At 43.4% G+C, this 24608-nt stretch overlaps 1 protein-coding gene across 1 annotated transcript in view; it reads right to left on the reverse strand.

The window, feature by feature from the left end:
• The window catches only part of LOC311127967 (whirlin-like), a 149022-nt gene extending 130427 nt beyond the window's left edge, over positions 1-18595 (reverse strand). The window contains exon 1 of the mRNA XM_084159878.1: positions 17082-18595. Coding sequence (XP_084016004.1) covers positions 17082-17819 — 738 coding nt within the window. The 5' untranslated portion in view covers positions 17820-18595. The remainder of the gene's footprint in view (positions 1-17081) is intronic.
• Between the last annotated feature and the right edge of the window lie 6013 nt (positions 18596-24608).

Genomic DNA, 24608 nt, shown 5'->3' on the forward strand with positions numbered 1-24608 from the left:
TCCACTCCCCCTTACAGACAGAAAGGGTGCGCCCCAAATGACACCCTATTCCCTATATAGTTCACTAGTTTTGACCAGAGCCCAGGTGGGACCAGGGTGCCATTTGGGGCGCAGACAGTAAGTAAAAATACTGCCAGGGAGGTTCAGCCTCACTCACAGCTGGAGTCTCCACAGTGGGCAGTTCAGACGGAAGTTACTGAAACTAAGTGGTAGAGATTAGAGAGCTTATTTTTCTGCTCCAAAAAGAATAATGACTAGATTGAGAGATGACAGGTGGCGTGGTTGTTGGCGTGGCCAACGGCGCCGTCTCTGACCACACATTTTAGAGGACCTACTCTTGGCCACAGAGACAACATTTTGCTGTTTTAAAGCTAATATCTTGCAATTCTACACATTTTGTCATGGCTTATGCTGTGTTCTCATGATATCTGAGTGACTCAAACAATTGGGACCCCATGCCAAGCCATTTTTGGAATTTTAGTTTTTATTTAGGTGATTGTTAGTTCCCAAAGATGATCTTATTAAAAAATATATAGCTCCATTATCTTGTCTACATACTTTATATCTGGTTTTACTGAAAACGTTTTACCATCCCGAAAAACATATATTTTTTATCATATGTTTGTGGCGGCAACTCCCCTTTTGTGACCCGCTTTGTCTCCCCAATGCTTAACCTGCCTGTCCACACTGAGCTCCAGGACATGACATACACTGCTGACTAAGCAAAAAACACATACACAGACATGTTAATGGAGGACCAAGCTGAGGGCAGAACCTGTATTATCAGCCAGGCTCCCTGCTATGTTTCCTAACCTTGACACTAAACGCTCAGACACACTAATACTTAGCACCTCTGAACAGAGTGCCGGCCGAGAGTACTTAGCACCTCTGAACAGGCTGTAATTTGCAGAGTGCAAACTGATTTTACATTTTAGTCATTTAGCAGACGCTCTTATCCAGAGCGACTTACAGTTAGTGAGTGCATACATTATTTTTGAATTTTATTTTTCATACTGGCCCCCCGTAGGAATCAAACCCACAACCCTGGCGTTGCAAACGCCATGCTCTACCAACTGAGCTACATCCCTGCCGGCCATTCCCTCCCCTACCCTGGGCCGATTGTGCGCCGCCCCATGGGTCTCCCGGTCGCGGCCTGCTACAACAGAGCCTGGATTCGAACCAGGATCTCTAGTGGCACAGCTAGCACTGCGATGCAGTGCCTTAGACCACTGCGCCACTCGGGAGGGATTTTTCATGTAGAATCGCTCAAAAATGTCAGCAGTCAGACGTCAACAGCGCACTGAACAATCGGTAGACGAACGGGAGATCAACATTCGGTGTGATGTGTGCGACACTTAAGGCATTACCTAAGTTACAGGGGTGTAAAGTACTTAAAAATACTTTAAAGTACTACTTTTTTGGGTATCTGTACTTTACTTTACTATCTATATTTTTGACAACTTTTACTTTTACTTCACTACATTCCTAATGAAAATAATGTACTTTTTACTCCATACACCAAAAGGTACTTGTTAGAATTTGAATGCTTAGCAGGACAGGAGAATGGTCCAATTCATGCACTTGTCAAGAGAACATCCCTGGTCATCCCTACTGTCTCTGATATGGCGGACTTACTAAACACACAAGTCATTTGTAAATGATGTCTGAGTGTTGTAGTGTGCCCCTGGCTATCCGTAAATAAAACAATACAATTGTGCCGTCTGGTTTGCTTAATATAAGGACTAGAAATGATTTTAGCAATTGCATTGACTTTTGATACTTAAGTATATTTTAGCAATTGCATTTACTCTTGATACTTAAGTATATTTAAAACCAAATACTTACTGGGTGACTTTTACTTGAGTCATTTTATAATATAATATGCCATTTAGCAGACCTCCATTTTCTATTGAGGTATATTTACCTTTACTCAAGTATGACAATTGGGTACTTTTTCCACCACTGCTAAGTTTGAACACAGCGGAGCAAAAAACAAAACACCTCCACTGCCTCCAGTCACTAAGCCCCTCAGGCCTATAGTCACCACACGCCCACACATACGTGTACACACACACACACACACACACACACACACACACACACACACACACACACACACACACAAAGAGTGACTATATTCTCACCTCACCTACCCTCCATTGGATCACACACAGAAACTATTAGAGTCTAGAGGGCACATACACTTAGAAAAAAGGGTTCCAAAAGGGTTCTTCAGCTGTCCCCATAGGATAACCCTTTTTGGTTCCAGGTACAACCCTTTTGGGTTCCAGGTAGAACCCTCTGTGGGAAGGGTTCTACATGAAACCCAAAAGGGTTCTACCAGGAACCAAAAGGGTTTTTCAAAGGATTCTCCTATGGGGACAGCCAAAGAACCCTTTTAGGTTCTAGATTTTTTCCTAAGAGTGTAGAAGTCATCATGTCTGTGATTGATCGAGAGTCTTTCATAAATAAATAATTTTACAGATGATCTGATTTGATGCAGCAGCACTGAGGAATAGATAGCAAAATAATAGGAATAGCTGTGGGACAAAGCCAGCTCAATCACTCATCTAACCGTCCCTCCCAATCTCTGTGTTCACCGGTCTCTATGGAACCATCTGTTTCATAATCAAGTACATGCAGATTCAGGAAACAATTATTCTGCATGGTGGTGGGGTTGGCTGCTGGTTAAGTCTTTGAACATTTACATAAAAAAAAAACATTTTTAGTCATTTAGCAGACGCTCTTATCCAGAGCGACTTACAGTCAGTGAGTGCATACATTTTCATACTGGCCCCCCGTGGGAAACGAACCGACAACCCTGGTGTTGCAAGCGCCATGCTCTACCAACTGAGCTACAGGGGACTACATGGCTCCTCATATCACCTCAAGCTATTATAATCCATCCATACAGCTCTGCTACAACTCATAATGAAACACTATGCCCTATGCTGACCCTGTCCTGTATCTCTGGTGAATTATTCTCCCCATATTGCTCCTAGGTGGTGTCCGAAACGGCACCCTATTCCCTATATAGTGCACTACGTTTGACCAGAGCTCGACCAGGTCTCAGGGCTCTGGTCAAAAGTAGCTCGCTATATAGGGAATATGGTGCTATTTGGGACACAGCCCTACTCGTGTACCAATCTCTCTGACTCGGTCCTCTAGTGTCTGATAGGCTGATAGTCCCAGATAGGGGACATGTTAGTAATATTGGATCCAGTCAACTTCAGAACCTATTAGGAGAAGATTTTAATCAGTGTCTATGGCGTCCCGATCATCCTTCAGTCTCCAATCGCTCTCCAGTGCATTTTTGTAATACCAGGCATTACTCATGTTCTAATTTGAAAGGAAATTGCTTTTTCATTGGACCACCATTGATGATAGCAAAACTGTAAATGTGCCTCCCTGATCTAATAAAATCAGGAATTCAAAACAGGAGGAGGAAAATAATGTGCCCAGTATTGACCCCAATAGGCGATTATCATAACTTCAGGTTACCAGAACTGCATAATGGATACAACTGCATTTGGAGGACAATGAATCATAAGAAGCCAACAACGTTTCATACAGTGCATTCGGAAAGTATTCAGACCCCTTTACTTTTTCCACATTTGGTTACGTTACAGCCTTATTCTAAAATTGATTAAATCGTTTTCCCCCCTCATCAATCTACACACAATACCCCATAATGACAAAGCAAAAACAGGTTTTTAGAGATTTTTGTAAATAAATAAATAAATAAATAACGGAAATATCACATTTACATAACTATTCAGATCTTTTACTCAGTACTTTGTTGAAGAACCTTTGGCAGCGATTACAGCCTTGGGTCTTCTTGGGTATGACGCTACAAGTTTGGCACACCTGTATTTGGGGAGTTTCTCCCATTCTTCTCTGCAGATCCTCTCAAGCTCTGTCAGTTTGGATGGGGAGCGTCGCTGCAGAGCTATTTTCAGTTCTCTCCATAGATGTTCAATTGGGTTCAAGTCTGGGCTCTGGCTGTCCCGAAGCCACTCCTGTGTTGTCTTGGCTGTGTGCTTAGGGTCGTTGTCCTGTTGGAAGGTGAACCTTCGCCCCAGTCTGAGATCCTCAGCGCTAAGGAGCAGGTTTTCATCAAGGATCTCTGAACTTTGCTCCGTTCATCTTTCCCTCGATCCTGACTAGTCTCCCAGAACCTGCCGCTGAAAACATCCCCACAGCATGATGCTGCTCTAGGAAGAGTCTTGGTGGTTCCAATCTTCTTCCATTTAAGAATGATGGAGGCCACTGTGTTCTTGGGGACCTTCAAATAAATGTTTTGGTATCCTTCCCCAGATCTGTGCCTCAACACAATCCTGTTTCGGAGCTCTACGGACAATTCCTTCGACCTCATGGCTTGGTTTATGCTCTGACATGCACTGTCAACTGTGGGACCTTATATAGACAGGTGTGTGCCTTTCTAAATCATGTCCAATCAATTGAATTTACCACAGGTGGACTCCAATCAAGTTGTAAAAACATCTCAAGGATGATCAATGGAAACAGGATGCAATGGAAACAGGATGCAAAGGGAAACCCAGCCGCGAGCTGCCCAGTGACATGAGCCTACCAGATGGGCTAAATGCCTTTTATGCTCGTATCAAGGCAAGCTACACTTAAGCATGCATGAGAGCACCAGCTGTTCTGTGTGATCACGCTCTCCGTAGCCGATGTGAGCAAGATCTTTAAACAGGTCAACTTTCACAAGGCCACGGGGCCAGATGGATTACCAGGACGTGTACTCCGAGCATGGGCGGACCAACTGGCAAGTGTCTTCACTGACATTTTTAACCTCTCCCTGACTGCGTCTGTAATACAGTGAGGGAAAAAAGTATTTGATCCCCTGCTGATTTTGTATGTTTGCCCACTGACAAAGACATGATCAGTCTATAATTTTAATGGTAGGTTTATTTGAACAGTGAGAGACAGAATAACAACAAAAAAATCCAGAAAAACACATGTCAAAAATGTTATAAATTGATTTGCATTTTAATGAGGGAAATAAGTATGTGACCCCCTCTCAATCAGAAAGATTTCTGGCTCCCAGGTGTCTTTTATACAGGTAACGAGCTGAGATTAGGAGCACACTCTTAAAAGGAGTGCTCCTAATCTCAGTTTGTTACCTGTATAAAAGACACCTGTCCACAGAAGCAATCAATCAATCAGATTCCAAACTCTCCACCATGGCCAAGACCAAAGAGCTCTCCAAGGATGTCAGGGACAGGATTGTAGACCTACACAAGGCTGGAATGAGCTACAAGACCATCGCCAAGAAGCTTGGTGAGAAGGTGACAACAGTTGGTGCCATTATTCGCAAATGGAAGAAACACAAAAGAACTGTCAATCTCCCTCGGCCTGGGGCTCCATGCAAGATCTCACCTCGTGGAGTTAAAATGATCATGAGAACGGTGAGGAATCAGCCCAGAACTACACGGGAGGATCTTGTCAATGATCTCAAGGCAGCTGGGACCATAGTCACCAAGAAAACAATTGGTAACACACTACGCTGTGAAGGACTGAAATCCTGCAACAACCGCAAGGTCCCCCTGCTCAAGAAAGCACATATACAGGCCCGTCTGAAGTTTGCCAATGAACATCTGAATGATTCAGAGGAGAACTGGGTGAAAGTGTTGTGGTCAGATGAGACCAAAATCGAGCTCTTTGCCATCAACTCAACTCGCCGTGTTTGGAGGAGGAGGAATGCTGCCTATGACCCCAAGAACACCATCCCCACCGTCAAACATGGAGGTGGAAACGTTATGCTTTGGGGGTGTTTTTCTGCTAAGGTGACAGGACAACTTCACCGCATCAAAGGGACGATGGACGGAGCCATGTACCGTCAAATCTTGGGTGAGAACCTCCTTCCCTCAGCCAGGGCATTGAAAATTGGTTGTGGATGGGTATTCCAGCATGACAATGACCCAAAACACACGGCCAAGGCAACAAAGGAGTTGCTCAAGAAGAAGCACATTAAGGTCCTGGAGTGGCCTAGCCAGTCTCCAGACCTTAATCCTATAGAAAATCTGTGGAGGGAGCTGAAGGTTCGAGTTGCCAAACGTCAGCCTCGAAACCTTAATGACTCGGAGAAGATCTGCAAAGAGGAGTGGGACAAAATACCTCCTGAGATGTGTGCAAACCTGGTGGCCAACTACAAGAAACATCTGACCTCTGTGATTGCCAACAAGGGTTTTGCCACCAAGTACTAAATCATGTTTTGCATAGGGGTCAAATACTTATTTCCCTCATTAAAATGCAAATCAATTTATAAAATTTTTGACAAGCATTTTTCTGGATTTTGTTGTTGTTATTCTGTCTCTCACTGTTCAAATAAACCTACCATTAAAATGATAGACTGATCATGTCTTTGTCAGTGGGCAAACGTACAAAATCAGCAGGGGATCAAATACTTTTTTCCCTCACTGTACTTACATGTTTCAAGCAGACCACCATAGTCCATTGGGACTCCTGAGTGGCGCAGTGGTCTAAGGCACTGCATCGCAGTGCTAACTGTGCCACTAGAGATCCTGGTTCGAATCCAGGCTCTGTCACAGCCGGCCGTGACCAGGAGACTCATGGGCGGCGCACAATTGGCCCAGCGTCGACCAGGGTAGGGGAGGGAATGGCCGGCAGGGATGTAGCTCAGTTGATAGAGCATGGGGGGCCAGTATAAAAAAATATGTATTCACTAACTGTAAGTCGCTCTGGATAAGAGCGTCTGCTAAATGACTAAAATGTAAATGTAAATGTAATAGTCCCTGTGCCCAAGAAAGCGAAGGTGACCTGCCTAAATGACTACTGCCCTGTAGCAATCACGTCCGTAGCCATGAAGTGCTTTGAAAGGCTAGTAATGGCTCACATCAACACCATCATCCCGGAAACCCTAGACCCACTCCAATTCGTATACCGCCCCAACAGATCCACAGATGACGCAATCTCAATCGCACTCCACACTTCCCTTTCCCACCTGGACAAAAGGAACACCTATGTGAGAATGCAGTTCATTGACTACAGCACCATCATTAAGTTTGCTGACGACACAACAGTGGTAGGCCTGATCACTGACAACGATGAGACAGCCTATAGGGTGGAGGTCAGAGAACTGGCAATGTGGTGCCAGGACAACAACCTCTCCCTTAACGTGAGCAAGACAAAGGAGATGATCGTGGACTACATGAAAAGGAGGGCCGAACACGCCCCCATTCACATCGACGGGGTTGTAGTGGAGCGGGTCATGAGTTTCAAGTTCCTTGGTGTCGACGTCACCAACAAACTATCATGGTCCAAACACACCAAGAAAGTCGTGAAGAGGGCACGACAAAGCCTTTTCCCCCTCAGGAGACTGAAAAGATTTGGCATGGGTCCCCAGATCCTCAAAAAGTTCTACAGCTGCACCATCAAGAGCATCCTGACCGGTTGCATCACCGCCTGGTATGTCAACTGCTCAGCATCCGACCGTAAGGCGATACAGAGGGTAGTGCGTACAGCCCAGTACATCACTGGGGCCAAGCTTCCTGCCATCCTCTATACTAGGCGGTGTCAGAGGAAGGCCCAAAAAATTGTCAAAGACTCCAGTCACCCAAGTCATAGACTGTTCTCTCTGCTACCACACTGCAAATGGTTCCGGAGCACCAAGTCTAGGTCCAAAAGTCTCCTTAACAGCTTCTACCCCCAAGCCATAAGACTGCTGAACAATTAATCAAAAGGCCACCCGGACTATTTGCATTGACATTTTTACACTGCTGCTACTCGCTGTTTATTATCTATGCATAGTCACTTTACCCTACCTACAAATTACCTCGACTAACCTGTATCCCCGCACATTGACTCGGTACCAGTACCCCCTGTATATAGTCTCATTATTGTTATTGTATTGTGTTATTTTTTTTTATTTATTTTTTTCTTAACTCTATTTTCTTAAAACTACATTGTTGGTTAAGGGCTTGTAAGTAAGCATTTCACAGTAACGTCTACACCTGTTGTATTCGGCGCATGTGACAAATAAAATGTCATTTGATTTGATTTGACCTGAGCTCAATTTCGAGTCTCATAGCAAAGGGTCTGAATACTTATGTAAATAAAGTATTTCTGTTTTTTTATTGTTTATAAATTTGCAAAAATTTAAGGCTGGAAAAAGGGAAAGGGTCTGAATACTTTCCGAATGTACTGTATACACTGTGTCCAACATGGCACCCTATTCCTTATACTGTATAGTGCCCCATAGGGCTCTTGTCAAAAGTAGTGCATTATATGGACTAGGGTGCCATTTGGGAAGCAGCCATAGAATAAGCCTGTCATTTCACTTAGAGAGGGACCATATATCTGGCTTTTATGGCTATGCTGTGGCTGTGACCCTGTACTCTGAATGACACCTGGGTCAGTTGTGTGACTGTCATGATCTAACACAGATTCCCACACACATGCAAACATACATGCATGCAAGCACACATATGCACGGCATTGCACGCCCAGATGCACACAGTTCAGATTCAATCTGACTCTCCAGTGGCCATGCAGAGGTCAGGTCACCAATATGTGTGTGAAGCAGGGTGGGTGTCAATTTGAATTGAAGGCAGTCAATTCAGGAATGGAATTTCTGTGACCCTACACCAGACTGGTTTGCACATTATGGATTGGCCCAGTAGCGCTTGTCCCGTACCAGAGCATTGATCAGAGCGTGTGACAACAACAATACAGAGTCAAAACCGGAAGGGCAATGTAGCACAAATGACAACAGAGCCTATTAAATGCTGTGTGGGGAATACACACCCAGAATACACAGAGACAAACCCACTGGTTCAATGATCAATACTAGGGTAAGCCAGCAGCTACTGGCAGGCTCTAATACAGTATAGAGCAGAGTGGTTCTGGCTGGGATGGTTGTCTGGTTAAGAGCTGACACTGTTCCATGAGCAATCTGAAAAATACAATCACAGAGGACAAATTCATCCAATGACCCCCAAAGCTTAATGGTTTGTACTCTCTCTCGCTCTCTTTCTCTTTCTCTCTCCCTCTTTTATAGACACAGATAATGAGGTCAGGCTTAGTTCTTGTTCAATAATTCAGACCCAGGTAAACCTGAGCAGAGGACACAGCCAATCAGACTTCTCCAAGGAGAGGGGACTGGGCACCCAGGCTCTCCCATGTGCTTTAAATCAATACCTTCCCCCGGATCACTCATTAGCAATGCAGATGCAAACATAGCTAGCAGTGGTACACAGAGCTCTTCTGCACAGGAGGAGAAGAGCACACATTCACTCTGTCTCTGCCTCCTTGCCTTCTCTTCAAATGTGTGTGTGTGTTTATATGTGTGTGTTTATATGTGCTTGCGTGTCAGTAGTGATAACAGGTACCAGTGAGAGGTATTGTATTGTATGCAACAGATGGCAGTGAGGGAGGGAGTTGGCAGACTGAGTGTCCAGGGTCATGTGATGTGGGAGAGAGGAGGCTGGAGGCTGACGTGTATCAGATGACCCAGTGAGAGACAGAGCTCCTCAGGGGATCCTGGAGATAAAGAAGATATCTGCAGTTGTGTCCCGGCACCATATTCCCTACATACAGATGTAGGATCTTAATTTGACAGCAGGAAAATAATCCTGGGAATCCAGGAAATTTACATTATTGTGTGGATTATAATTAATGGACATTTTTGTAGGGATTGATACATTTTTAGTTAGGGGCAAATCAAGTCTAACATTTTAAAGTGTAAATTACTAACTTTAGAAGCCTTTTTAAACTTTGAATACACTACACGTTTGCATTTCCTGCTGTGCAGGACATTTCCTGAAACAACAGGGTGATCAAATTAAGATCCTATATCTGTAGGGCACTACCCTATGGGTCCTGGTCAAAAGTAGTGCACTATATAGGGAATAGGGTGCCATTTGGGAAGCAATCAAAGAGAACGTTCTCATACTATCATGCTCTGTAGATAGATCCTTGTTGTAGCTATAGGACCAATCATTATCTATTGACCCCATGACACAGCTTGATTAGTGGATTAGTAGAATCGACTAGTGACCAATTAGCTCACTATGTCGTACCAGACTCGACACTGCATGCAGTTGAAAGAGACTTTGTGTTAATGATAGCAATATTGAACATGATTAGAGCATGATAGTAATATTTAACATGAGTAGTATGTTTTGTTCTATGAGATAATCTTCATCAGCTAACATCACTTTTTGTGAATTTTTAAGCATTTATGCAATCAAAAAAGCACATAAAGCACATTAAGGCTTCATAATCCATAAGGGTCATGTTAACTGACTGATATTATCTTATAGAACAAAACGTATAAGATCTCCTAAGCCTGTGTTACCTTCAGATCTTATTTTCGGTGTTTATCCCAAAACCTATTCTTTCCCCATAGAAACGTATTTTTTTAGGACTACAAGCTGGCAAGCTCTATTGCATTGCTTCGATATGGAAATACATTCTTCAACATAGGCTATAGCATTAGCACTGATATAGGGGCTAGGCCTACTGTAAATTGCAGTCCGGACATGGACATGCCACACGTAGTCAATGAGCAAGATTAAATTCACTAGGCTATTGATAAGGTCTAAAAAGACAGTGTATAATTCTAACCATATAAAAACGAAACAACAACTTGTTTTAAATAGGTCTAAATACAGTTAGACACCATAATTGCTCTCCGTGGGCGTATAATACAGACAAGGCAATTTAGACAATGGAGGGCTTTACGCACATCTAAACTTTTCACAGTAGATGGATAAAGATCCACTATAAAGAGAAAGGGGGTGTGTCCACTCACCGTTATACTGCTCGCAAATGTAATGTTTTATAAACATCATGGAACCATCTTACAGATCATATTTGCACTTATCCAGAAATAGCATTGCATTCGCACCATGTACGCACTCACCATAATCCCATGGAGGGTGAATCTTTAGAATAGGTTCAGGGCCGGACTACCACATTTGGGGCCCGGGGCACCTACAGATTTGTTTTAGGGGAAAAGAGCTTCCTCAACACATTAAGCCATGGGGCAGAGAGAAAAATGTGCAGTTTCATGATGCTATTGTAGACATTTTGTCATGAGGCTGAGATATAATTTTACAGTTTTAAAGCACATTTACTGCAATTCTACATATTTTGCCATGGGACAGAGAGTGAAATGTGCTGTTTTATAGCTCATCTCATACTATTCTTCAAAATGTTCCATTAGGATAAAAGAAACATTTACAGTTTTAAACCACATTTCCTGCTATTCTACACATTTTGCCATGAGGCTGAGTGAAAATGATGAGGTTTTAACGCTAATTTCCTGCAATTCTACACATTTTGCCATTGCTTAGGATGTGTTCATATGCTATCTGGGGGCCCACGACCTGGAGGGGAGAAGTTTGGGGGCCCCGTTCGGTAATCCAGCCCTGAATACGTTGTTTTTCTAATTAAATTAAATGAAAAACATCAATATTTTTTGGAAACAAACAACAATATTTCTAAATAGGATCAGTTCAGAAGCACGATATCATAAATCACATCTCTCGTAAGGCAATGTGTGCACACGTAGCCCTAAGGGTTCATTGGGAGGAGCAGAGGCGTCACATTTGTCCTGTTTAAAAAATATATATATGCATACTTTGGTTTTGTTGTTTCTCTGTAATTATACTAGCCACTTAGCAATTGTATGAAGTTGGCTTTAGCTAGCCCAGATAGGTTCCCAATCTCCCAACCTCCTAACTAGCTACCAAGAAGACATTTCAGACTATCAAGTTAGAGTAGCTAGCTTATCTAACTACCTTAGCTGGCATGCCTGCTGGCAACGATGGTAGACTTTAGAAAAGCAAGCAATTACTAAATGTACTGAACTAGACTCACATTCCTTTCAATCTTTTGCCCAGATTTTAGCAGAGATGCAGAGAAGTATATTTAGTTTCTTTAAAAAAAAGAACCACCAGTCAGGAGGATACAGACAGCTCAAGAGGTATGCTTAGATATGCAGAAAAATATACATATATTTGACATAGAATTAAGCATAATGATTATGGCTCTAGATTGCAGGAATTTTAATTTTTCAGGTGTTTGAAAAATTCTAAATTCTCCAACTTCCTGATGGGGGATAAAGGAAGAATAATAAGCAATATATTGTAATAACTTGATGTTCCTAAACAGACTTCCTATAGTCACTGACACGTTTCATTCAATGGGCATCACACATAGTTTGAATGAGTCCAAACCTTTCAGAGAAGCTACATGGACAAAAATAATGTCCAATGTAAAGAAAAAACTGCTGCTCATGATATTTTAATAAAACATTGGTTAGGCTGCTGATTAGGCTACTGTGTGCCTCCGCTGGCAAAATCGATGCCATAACCAATTGCATTACCGCTATGACCAGCTTTCTGTGAGTCTTAAATATCACCAGTAGCACTGCTTGGCACATTAGCGCTCGTTTTTAAGAACACAACTAAAATATTTCCACCCCTCCCACCTCAGCGCAAGCTAGCTGATATAAGACTGGTAAATTATCAACCCTGGCGCCAGAGTTGTAAAATAGCAGAGCGCTGGCTTTTACAAGTCGAAATTGCCAAAGAGTGTGTATTTGACACTAGCACCGCCTTAACGCCAGCCGAAAATAGCGACCTGGGTCCTGTAACTAGGGCCCGGGGGCTTTTCCTGTTCATGTCATGTGGTTAGGAACACTTCTGGTCCTGAACATGAGTATACCACAGTGAAACATCAGAGAACTTTAGAACTTTCCAGGAAGTCATATCCCTTGAGATTATTCAATTCCTATCCCATTCTGCCTCTACAACTCTCTCCCTCCCTCTATCTCTGTCCCTCTCTTCCTACTCTGGAGGGGAAATTGTTAGCTTGCAGCACACATCAGGCTGTGAGCAGCAGCAGTGACTGTGTGTGTGTGTGTGTGTGTGTGTGTGTGTGTGTGTGTGTGTGTGTGTGTGTGTGTGTGTGTGTGTGTGTGTGTGTGTGTGTGTGTGTGAGTGTGTGAGTGTGAGTGTGAATGTGAGTGTGAGTGTGAGCGAGAGAGAGAGAGATAGGGAAAAGGGGAGAGAGAGAAAGAGAGAGATAGTGTATGTTTGTTTGAACTTCTCAGCGCAAAAGGATTTCCTCTCGGCATGTTTCAGTGTGATACTCCTGAAAAGCCCCTGATGCTCTCCTCTTTCTTCCTCTCTCAGCCAAGGTTCTTCCTCTCTCAGCCAAGGTGGTGTGTGTGTGCGTGTGCAGTTGTGTGTGTGTGTGTCCACACCTGTGTCAGCACGCCTGTGTAAATCTCAATCCTATACCAAACAAATACCTGCCAAAAGCCACTGAACAAAATGTAAATAGCCCAGACAGAGCCATCCCTCCTTCCTGTTATCCTACCTAATATTCACCACAGACCTCCACCAGAGGCTCAGCCTTCCCACGTCCTCTTGGGAGGAGACAAGGTCTGTATCCCAAATGGCACCTTATTCCCTTAGTGCACTACTTTTGACCAGAGCCCTATGGGCCCTGGTCAAAAGTAGTGCACTAAATAGGGAATGGGGTGCCATTTGGGACAAAGACAAGGCCTTCTACACAGTCCCCCAGGCCCAGTTCAGCTGTAAATCCATTGTGGGGTGAAATCAGACATATGCTGAGGGTCCTACCTATGACCAGAATGACTAACCCACATCGTAAACGGTGTCAGAGTCTATGAGGAGGCAAGGTACTCCACTATAAATCATCAAGCTTGTGTCCAAGTAGTGCACTACATAGGGAATAGGGTGCCATTTGGGACGCAAACAAAGTAATAAAGCTGCAAGTCCCTGACCAGTGTTTCCTTTGTCTGAGTTTAGCCCTAAATTCTCAGGGTGTCACCTAAACCATGCACCACCCAGACAACTTAACTGTCACTTTAATCGTGCTCCTAATACAGTCTCCAGTGTCTCCATTGAAATCAATGTCAGTACTGTATAAGTGAACCGACCCTGACACTAATAGAATGAGTGATATTTTTGCACATATCTGACCACAGCTCTTGGCAGTGAATAGAGGATATTATTGGCTAGTTGAACGACACTCTGCCAGCAGAGAACAAGTGAGAACAGGTGATGGATTAGGGGCACGTTGGCCGTGAACCGAACCATCCCTGCAGTCCATTGTAAAACAATTACACAGACACAATGGAGTCAGTTACTTCAGCAGGGCGGCTGTGGAAGACCCCAGGAGAGACTGGAGGTGAACACAAACAGTGCTTTGAGACAGACAGGGGGTTAAGAAAGTTGACAGAGTGAACGCCCAGTCTGACAGTCTTATTTGTGTGTGTGTGTGTGTGTGTGTGTGTGTGTGTGTGTGTGTGTGTGTGTGTGTGTGTGTGTGTGTGTGTGTGTGTGTGTGTGTGTGTGTGTGTGCGTGCGCGACCGATAAATGCCCAGGGAGAATGTATGCTAAGCATTACGCAGCAGCATAAAAGGGGAAAACATATAATATCTCAACAGAGACAGTGCCAGGCAGAGAGACTGTTTTCTGTTCATGATAATGAACAATAGAAAGATGAAAAGAAAGATGAGTTTGAGTATGAGCGCCAACGAAAACATGAGAAAGAGTGGAAAGATGATGGCTTAAAGATGTGAAGGATCGCCTCATCTTCTCCCCTGGCTGTCAAGGCATACATTGTGGTCAGTGAGACGGATGTGACTATTCCCTATGGGCCCTGGTCAAAAGTAGTGCACTACATAGGGAATAGGGTACCATTTGGGATGCAATCTTCATTCTGCTCACCTTCTTCTTCTTCTACGCCGGTAAACATTTCAATATTAATCACACCGGAGCACAGTCACACTGAGGCTAGAGGAATTAGTCTTTGCTTGCGTAATTAAAGCATTTGATAAATAATTCACTTCTTAATTAAAAAAGAGAATGGAATCATGAGAACACAGCAGACCCCACCTGGCCTCAGCACTTAGTACAGGCCTCTGTTTTCTTCCTGAGCCATCTGTATGGAGAGGATGACACACATCAGACCCCCTTGTCATTACAAACGTGGGTTGGCCCTACTTAAACAACAATTGCTGAGCCAAAAAACCCTGGCCCAGACCACAACACTTTCGGGCAGAAAACATAGGGGTTGTTGACCTGCAGCCAAAGTTAATATCGGTCAATCAATAACAGAGCTCAGTGCTGTTTATGCAATGTTTACACTTTTGCTAAATGTATTCTCCACAAGGGAGAGGTGAGTTTTGGACAGGTAACTTAATAATTTTAAGCACTTTAAAAGGTGGACCTTTGTTACAAATTGCGGTCTGTTGGGCAACAGATATGAGCTATGACCACTCAGTATGACCCTATAGTGTAGCATGAGCTATAAGGAATAGTCAACAAAAGCACTCTAAAAGTCTCATAAATACACAGTCAACATTTTGCCATTTGAACCTCTGGACACAGAAAGAAGAAGGAGTGTTTCCCCCAGCCATCCACACACAGGTAGCTCAGACAGCAGCACAAGTCCTAGTGGAGTTTGTTTTTCAGCAGCTGCAAGATCCCAATAGCATATTATGCTCTGTGACTGGTATGAACTCAATTCCCCGAGTCAGATAGCTATCTGTTCATTCCTAAACAGCAAAAGAGTGAGATGCCTTGGGACCCTCTGCCTAGGCCTCTTCCCAATCTCTCTCCTCCTGGCCATGCCTCTGCTTGCCTCTCCTGGGCACCACACCACCTCAGACCTCAGCCCAACTCAGAAAGCCTGCACTCCTGCACTCAATTCTCTCCATTTTATAATCCTCAAGGAGCTGTCAGACTAGCATGGACCAGCTGCCCATCACAAGCTGTGTTGGAACCAAGAGAGGGAGGGATAGAAGAAAGAAAGAAAGAAAGAAAGAAAGAAAGAAAGAAAGAAAGAAAGAAAGAAAGAAAGAAAGAAAGAAAGAAAGAAAGAAAGAAAGAAAGAAAGAAAGAAAGAAAGAAAGAAAGAAAGAAAGAGAGAGAGAGAGAGAGAGAGAGAGAGAGAGAGAGACATGTTGTAGAGAGGGAGAGACTAGCAAAGCCAAAGGGAAGGTCATCTCATCTCCAGCCTCCTCTGTTTCACAGACTCAGATCAATCTGATTAAGCGATAGGTAGACAGACGTCTCTCCCTCTCTCTCTCTCTGCATCTCTCTGCTGAAACCAATTGGATGTGGCCCCGGGAGGGCAGGATTTACGACCCTGTTCCCGTCATGGTGCTGGTCCTCGCCGCCAAGCATGCCATGGAAAAGATGATCCTGAAAAAGCTCTAAGCGCTGACTGTGGGGAACACCCTGGCACAGGCTCCAAGAAGCAGAGCCAAGACAGGCTCTTAGGAGACAGACAGCTCAGCTAAACAGCTTCAGGGGAAGTTTCTAACAAAGTGGAGCAGGGGAGAGCTGGTAGAGGTAGGATGTACAGTGGAACTTATCTATGAAGTTCTGCTTTAAGGTATTTCCTTTCTCTCTCTCTCTCTCTCTGTGTGTGTGTGTGTCTGTGAAAGAGAGAGCGAGAGAGAGAGCGATAAGGAGAGAAAGAGGCCGCCTTAGGCAGACCTGGCTCTCAAGAGAAGAAAGGCTATGTGCACACTGCCCACAAAATGAGGTGGAAACTGAGCTTCACTTCCTAACCTCCTGCCAAATGTATGACCATATTAGAGACACATATTTGCCTCAGATTACACAGACCCACAAAAGGTTTGAAAACCAATTTTGATAAACTCCCATATCTTTTGGGTGAAATACCACAGTGTGCCAACACAGCAGCAAGATTTGTGACCTGTTGCCACCCACAAGAAAAGGGCAACCAGTGAAGAACAAACAAAGAGATTTGGGGTCAGAGGTGCAGGCGACGTGTAAACGACGCACATCATTTTGCCATTGGCACATTTGAAGCCACTGGCCCGGATCCATGTCTTGGTTGCATGGCCCTGGCTTGCCCATGGGCGCATTATATATCTCTACATGTAGCCTAGTGACCCTGGCGACTGGCGAGATCAGTTACCTCTTCTAGGCCTGTGTATTAACTCTATATTGTGCTATCTTATGTGCCATATATTGCTTGACTGGAACGTGACAGTCAATACACACACACACACACACACACTTACCTTCACCGCTTCAGCGTGCGTGACTTTATCGAACACTGTGCTGTTGACTTTCATAATCTGATCCCCAATCCTTAGTCCCTCTTTCTCGGCCAGGGATCCTGGCTCCACCAGAGACACATAGATTCCGACCCCGTGCTCTGAGCCGCCGCGGATACTGAAACCCAAGCCCTCGTTGCTCTTGTGCCGTTTCAGGATCACCTGTCGGACCTCTCCTGGAGGCTCGTGCAAAAAGCCTCTCCCGAGCAGCGGCACGAGGGGAGCTGTCCCATCACTGCAGGTGCTGAAACTATCCGGAGAGCTGCGCAGCGCAACCTGAGATCCGGGGGGAGTTAGCGAGAAATGACCGGGAGGAGTTGGACTCCCACTGGGAACTTCGCCCACCGCTTCGGCGCTCCCATTGCTGGCAAGTAAATCCGATTTCAAGTAAAGGCCCTCCGAGGTGTATTGGTCAAACAAAAGCTGGTCGGAGCGGGGAATGACCAGCCGTAGCATGGGCAGAAGTTGGCGTTTGCTGGGCGCATTGAGAATTACTTTGAGGGTTTGAACCAGGTCGTGGACATTACGCTTGGAGTGGTACACGTTGAGGCAGTGAATGAACTGCTCCCGCTCCAAGTCGTTGAGCAGCAGGTTGAGCGCGTTGTGCAGCTTCTTGACGTTGGCTGACAGCGTGCGGGCACTCGAGGCCACAGAGTTGGCCGAGGAGGAGTTGAGCGACATGCGCTCTAGATCCGTGCTCATCCTAGACGTGTGACTGGGTCACAGAGCCACACCGGAGCAGGGAGACATTAGTCATTAGGCCGAGAGCGTTGGGCTGTGGCATAGTTATTCGTGCAGGACGTCCACTCCACTAATAGACATATTGGCTAGGTCTGAGCCTGAGGGCTGTCTTATCCAACCGGCTGAATTACAAAATTTTTGAATGCAGCCTCGAACAATAAATGAAACAACTCAAGTTCAATGTTATAATTTCAAAGACAAATTATACAACATATTCATCCGATTTGCAGTTTAATAATAGCCTACGATATGAACTTCAGTAATAAGTTAGGCTAATCAAGCGTCAAAAAGGCACATGAAATAGACTAATGCACATAGAAGAAACATTTCGTAGCCTTGGTCTTGTTTTCGTGCATTAAGAGGTCAGGTAGCTCGCGAGCTGCTTCTCAGGTATCCACAGATATCACTTCGTCAACAGGCACAAGAAGCTCAAGCGCCAAAAGAATAGGGCTACTACAAATTAATATCAAGTGGTACACGTACTAGTATGTGAGCACAAGATTCGGAGAAAATAATACCCAAGCTGTTCTAGATAGAAGTTGTTATTTTGCTTGGTTCCTTTACCGGCGACCGAAGTTCATATAGTGGAGTTGTCTTATCCCTTGCAAATATATCCAGCAGGAGCTTTAAACGTGTTCCAAATAGCGCAAAAATAATTTAGCCATTTTCAAGTTGAGTTAATGTTTCCCCCGGTAGTTTTTGGCTTATATAACTCTTTATTTGGTTCCAGCCTTGCGTTGACCTAATCGGCAGCTGTCTCCGCAAGCTTCCCGACCAGCTGCTATATGCTGCTGTACTGTCTGGGGTCTCGCTCCCTCCCTCTGGTCTCTTGTCAGGAGGAAATGACGCAGCCGATCGTGTGGAGCGAATAAGTTGCTTGGTAACCAACAACACACACTCGTGGGAACCACCAAGTGCAGAAAGAACTCTAATTTGCAAAACCTGCGTGGGGTTATTTTTAGTTTGATTGAAAAGTTAAACATTCGAAGCTCACTTCAGAATCACGCAACCGTTATGCACGCACACTCAGCGGCATGCATGAAAATAAGGACGAAAATATACATGGCATCAATAAGCGAGAAAATACTGCTTTAATTGGCTTTACCACAGAGATCATATGTAATTATATCGCCTTTAGTACACAGACAATGTATTCCATTCCCCTGTGAACAGACCTAGTCTAAAAGTCTAAGAATGACAGTCTAAGAATTGCCAAAGTAAACATTTGAACCAAGACCCCCCCAAAACTGTACGACAGTAGAGAGAGATATATAACTAATTATAGTCACAGTTTTTTTTTAGCTATCAGCGGTTGTGAATCAAACATTATTTGAATAACCGACATCTGAATTATCACTTGAACTGTTCCCAATGATTTTAATCATTTTGTACAGGGAAAGAGACTTAAGCGCTTTATATAATAGGCTTAGCTGAATATGACTCAGTCCTTTCCCTAGTCATCAGTTTTGTGCAAATGGAAACTGTTTATGCCCTCCACACTGCTGAAATGGACTCAATCAAGCAACATCAGAAACTAAAAACAAAACAAAATCCATATAAACTGAGCAAAAATATAAACGCAACATGCAACAATTTCAAATATTTTGCTGAGTTACAGCTCATATAAGGAAATCAGTCAATTGAAATAAATAAATTAAGCCCTAATCTATGGATTTCGTATGACTGGGCAGGTGACTGACGATCCCGCAGGTGAAGAAGCCAGATGTGGAGGTCCTGGGCTGGCGTGGTTACACGTGGTCTGCGGTTGTAAGGCCGGTTGTAAGTACTGTGAAATTCTCTAAAATGACGTTGGAGGCGGCTTATGGTAGACAAATTAACATTACATTATCTGGCAACAGCTCTGGTGAACATTCCTTCAGTCAGCATGCCAATTGCACCCTCCCTCAAAACTTGAGACACCTAATCTAAAAGTCTAAGAATGCCACGGTCTAAGAATTGTCTAAGAATTGCCAAAATAAACATTTGAACCAAGACCCCCAAAAAACTGTGCGATAGTAGATATATATATATAACTAATTATAGTCACAGCTTGTTATCATTGAGCTGATATTGTTATCATTGAGTGGGGAGCATGTCGGGTGGCACACATCTACACATGACTTGTCTCACTGGAAATATGATATCGCATCTAGCAGTCAATTTATAGGCTATCTGTGATACGGGATTAGCACTGGATTATCATTGGCCAAAATTAACCTGCCATTCCACGCTTCCACTGATGGATGGGAGTTAAATATCAAACAAACACACAAGAGCAGGGCCATGTTCAGTAGGCAAGCGTTGCAGATAGAAATATCACAAAGCCCTGAAGTGATTCTACATGTCAGACTCAGAGAGGCATGTTTGTTCTAAATCATTATTTATTTTTGAATGTTCCACAATGTTGTACCCTGCTGAATGTGTCCCAGTTTCCCAGTTTACCAGAGATGAATCTTTTTAAAACAATAATAAATAGAACTGAGCTTTACACCATGCACAATGCATCACGTCAATTGGTATTAGCAAGTTAAACCTCCTAGAGTCGATATCAGCGCCCCTGCGGAAATCTAATCAGCATAATACAAAAATCCCCATAAAAATCTGTCTGTTTAAATTAGAGATATCAAAAAATTCTAAATCAAATAGCTAATTGATCCTTGGTATGCCCATCTTAAAACAATTCCATATGTTAGCTTAGCAGACCTCCCCCCCTTTCCAAAGGTGCCCTATGATATCTGTTTATGACACAGAAGCACAAGCATGTTCAATTATGCTAATCTGAGAGACGTCCAGGGGGCTCTATGAGATGCGGTCCAATCGTCTTTGTAAAGGTTAACCTCTGAAGGATAATGAGGAATGGAGTCCTTCTCTCCAGTGAGCTGAGCTGTGGGTATGGGTCGGAGAGAGAGAGAGAGAGAGAGAGAGAGAGAGAGAGAGAGAGAGAGAGAGAGAGAGAGAGAGAGAGAGAGAGAGAGAGAGAGAGAGAGAGAGAGAGAGAGAGAGAGAGAGAGAGAGAGAGAGAGAGAGAGAGAGAGAGAGAGAGAGAGAGAGAGAGAGAGAGAGAGAGAGAGAGAGAGAGAGAGAGAGAGATGGAGGAGTGATTTATAGGACTAATTAAAGGAGTTTGGGGCGATCGCAGAGGGAAAGCAAAGTAAACACTATCATAAAGCAGAGCATCCCCAATCGGACGGCGATAGTGACAAAAAAGCTACATTCCACTACAATATGCACAGTAGAGAGAGAGAGGCAATTAACTGACTCTCTTCCCTCACAGCACCGGCACAGCTTTGGCTATCAGCTTGATTTTCAATTTCTACTGCAGACTGTTGCAGCTCCTCATTGCGATTGCAGGGACAGACAAATCCTAATCCTTATAGTTCATAATGGCAGACAATTAAAGTATAATTGAGGCAACGACCACTGTAAACCATCACCAATAGAGCCATCTGAATGGACTTCAGTGTGTGTGTGTGTATGAGAGCTGCAGTAAAGGAGATAACATTCAGCACCATGAACAGTGTTTGTGTGTGTGCGTTTCAAGGGGGTTTTAGCTATCAGAGGTTGTGAATGACATAGATAATCAAAAATTATATGAATAGCAGACATCTGAATTATCACTTGAACTGTTCCCGATTATTTTAATCATTTTGTACAGAGAAAGAGACTTAAGCACTTTATATAATAGGCTTAGCTGAATATGACTCAGTCCTTTCCCCAGTCATCAGTTTTGTGCAAATGGAAACTGTTTATGCCCTCCACACTGCTGAAATGGACTCAATCAAGCAACATCAGAAACTCTAAAAACAAAACAAAATCCATGTAAACTGAGTAAAAATATAAACACAACATGCAACGTTGTCAAATATTTTGCTGAGTTATATCTCATATAAGGAAATCAGTCAATTGAAATAAATAAATAAAGCTCTAATCAATGGATTTCATATGACTGGGCAGGTGACTCTGACGATCCCACAGGTGAAGAAGCCGGATGTGGAGGTCCTGGGCTGGCGTGGTTACACGTGGTCTGCGGTTGTAAGGCCGGTTGAACATACTGTCAAATTCTCTAAAATGACGTTGGAGGCGGCTTATGGTAGACAAATTAACATTAAATTATCTGGCAACAGCTCTGGTGGACATTCCTTCAGTCAGCATGCCAATTGCATGCTCCCTCAAAACTTGAGACATCTGTGGCATTGTGTTGTGTGACAAAACTGCACATTTTAGAGTGGCCTTTTATTGTCCCCAGCACAAGGTGCACCTGTGTAATGATCATGCTGTTTAATCAGCTTCTTGATATGCCACACCTGTCAGGTGGATGGATTATCTTGACAAAGGATCAAATGCTCACTAACAGTGATGTAAACAAATTTGTGCACAACATTTTAGAGAAATAAGCTTTTTGTGCATATGGAAAATATCAGGGATCTTTTATTTCAGCTCATGAAACATGGGACCAACACTTTATATGTTGTGTTTATATTTTTGTTCTGTGTATCATTATTACAATGTCCTATTGCCACTCCTAGTAGAAATACAATTTTTTTGTAGTTAGCTCATTACAGAAAAAGATGGTGTAGTCATAGATGGGTTAATAACAGTTAATAACAAACCTTCTGATACAGATAGCAGTATTATATCCCAGAACAGGGACAGTGACTTTGGTAAGCAATTTGACTGAGAGCTTAGTTCCTTAATTGAGTTTAAATGGAGTAAAAAAGGCTGTTGAACTAGAAGAAAGAGTTCTTTGGGGATTAGCAACAATGCATACCCTATATTTCATGCATGCATTTATTTTGGTCCATTGCAGCAGGTCCATTACAGCAGGAAGTTAATTTGTATTGCATGTTATCCAGAATGAGTAAAGGTGATCTGTCCGTAGAGTCATATATACAGTACTAGTCAAAAGTTTGGACACATCTACTCATTCCAGGGTTTTTCTCTATTTTCACTATTTTCTACATTGAATGAGTAGGTGTGTCCAAACTTTTGACTGGTACTGTATATTTATGCAATAAGGCCCGAGGGGGTGTGGTAAATTATATTGCCAATATACCACGGCTAAGGGCTGTTCTTATGTACGATGCAAAGTAGAGTGCCTGGATACAGCCCTTAGCAGTGGTATATTGGCCATATAATTGGCCTCCTGAGTGGCGCAGTGGTCTAAAGCACTGCATCGCAGTGCTAACTGTGCCACTAGAGATCCTGGTTCGAATCCAGGCTCTGTCGCAGCCGGCCGCGACCGGGAGACTCATGGGCGGCGCACAAGTCGTCCAGGGTAGGGGAGGGAATGGCCGGCAGGGATGTAGCTCAGTTGATAGAGCATGGCGTTTGCAACGCCAGGGTTGTGGGTTCAATTCCCACGGGGGGCCAGTATAAAAAAAAATATATGTATTCACTAACTGTAAGTCGCTCTGGATAAAAGCGTCTGCTAAATGACTAAAATGTAAAAAATGATATAATGCAAACCCCTGAGGTGCCATATTGCTATTATAAACTGGTTACCAACGTAATTAGAGCAGTAAAAATACATGTTTTGTCATACCCATGGTATACGGTCTGATATACCACGGCTGTCAGCCAATCAGCATTCAGGGCTCGAACCACCCAGTTATAAATATAAATATATTGCTCCAGCCCTCCCCATCCCCAAACATTCTCTATTTTGATTTGTATCCCTGTTAAAGCCAAGCACTTGTCAGGTAATGCTCACTACACCATTAAATTACAGGAATAATTTACTTCAGTTATCCACTCCCATTCCTCTAATGCTGTATGAAGATGGAAACTGACCAAGGCTGTCATGGTAGTTTGCTACTATGCTAGTTTTAATAGAAATTGGACACTCTTGGCTGCGTGATGATTCAATAAAGATAACTCAGTGCCTATGATACAAATATGGGTCCTGGCCAATGTGAGACCATTTATTTACAAAAAACTTGGGACTGAACTTAATTTAGTTTTTAATTGATTGCTTCAGCCTTGACTACAGGGAGAGACATAACCCTCTCAAACAATCAATAAGTGTTTTCGAACAAGCTCTATTATTTTACAATGAGAGTGGTTCAATGAGGCAGCAGGAGCAAAAGTTGGGAGACAGACTGTATCCCCATCAAATTGTCAACATTTTAAGTACACATACTTAACCATGTACACTTAACAACATAAACAACCCAATGCAAGTACAGTAGCCAGCAAGAAAATGTAACATGAGCTGGGTTTGCCCAATGTGCTCCATCATGCTCACAGCATAACGATAATGGGTAAATCCAAGGTGAGTCTCTATGCAGAAGACTGTGGTGCATATTGCAGGTTTCTACCATTATCCAGTTGATTTCTCTAAACACATCAGTGTGATGAAAAAGGTAATTCTACAGCGTCCACTACACAAAGTAACCCATTTTCCAGCTGATTAGCTCACAGTGTGTCAATGGCTGAGGTGAATGTGGTGTGGGAGTCAGGCGCAGGACACCGAAGCTTAGTCCAACAAAGTTTACTACTGCAACACAAGGCACAATACAAATGAACGGCCTCAACACAAACCAGAGGCGAGCGATTACGCAAACTCTGCGTAAACTACAAAACAATAAACAGAGAAAACACGCAGCACTAACGGACAGGCGAATAACAACACACAAACTAACCAACACAAAACAGGCAACTTATAGGACACATAATCAGACACAAACGGACACAGGTGCAATAGACAGACAAAAGCAATCAAACACTGAAACATCTAACGGTGGCAGCTAG

Source organism: Coregonus lavaretus (assembly GCF_964263955.1).
Source record: "Coregonus lavaretus genome assembly, chromosome: 4".
NCBI classification, from domain to species: Eukaryota; Metazoa; Chordata; class Actinopteri; order Salmoniformes; family Salmonidae; genus Coregonus; species Coregonus lavaretus.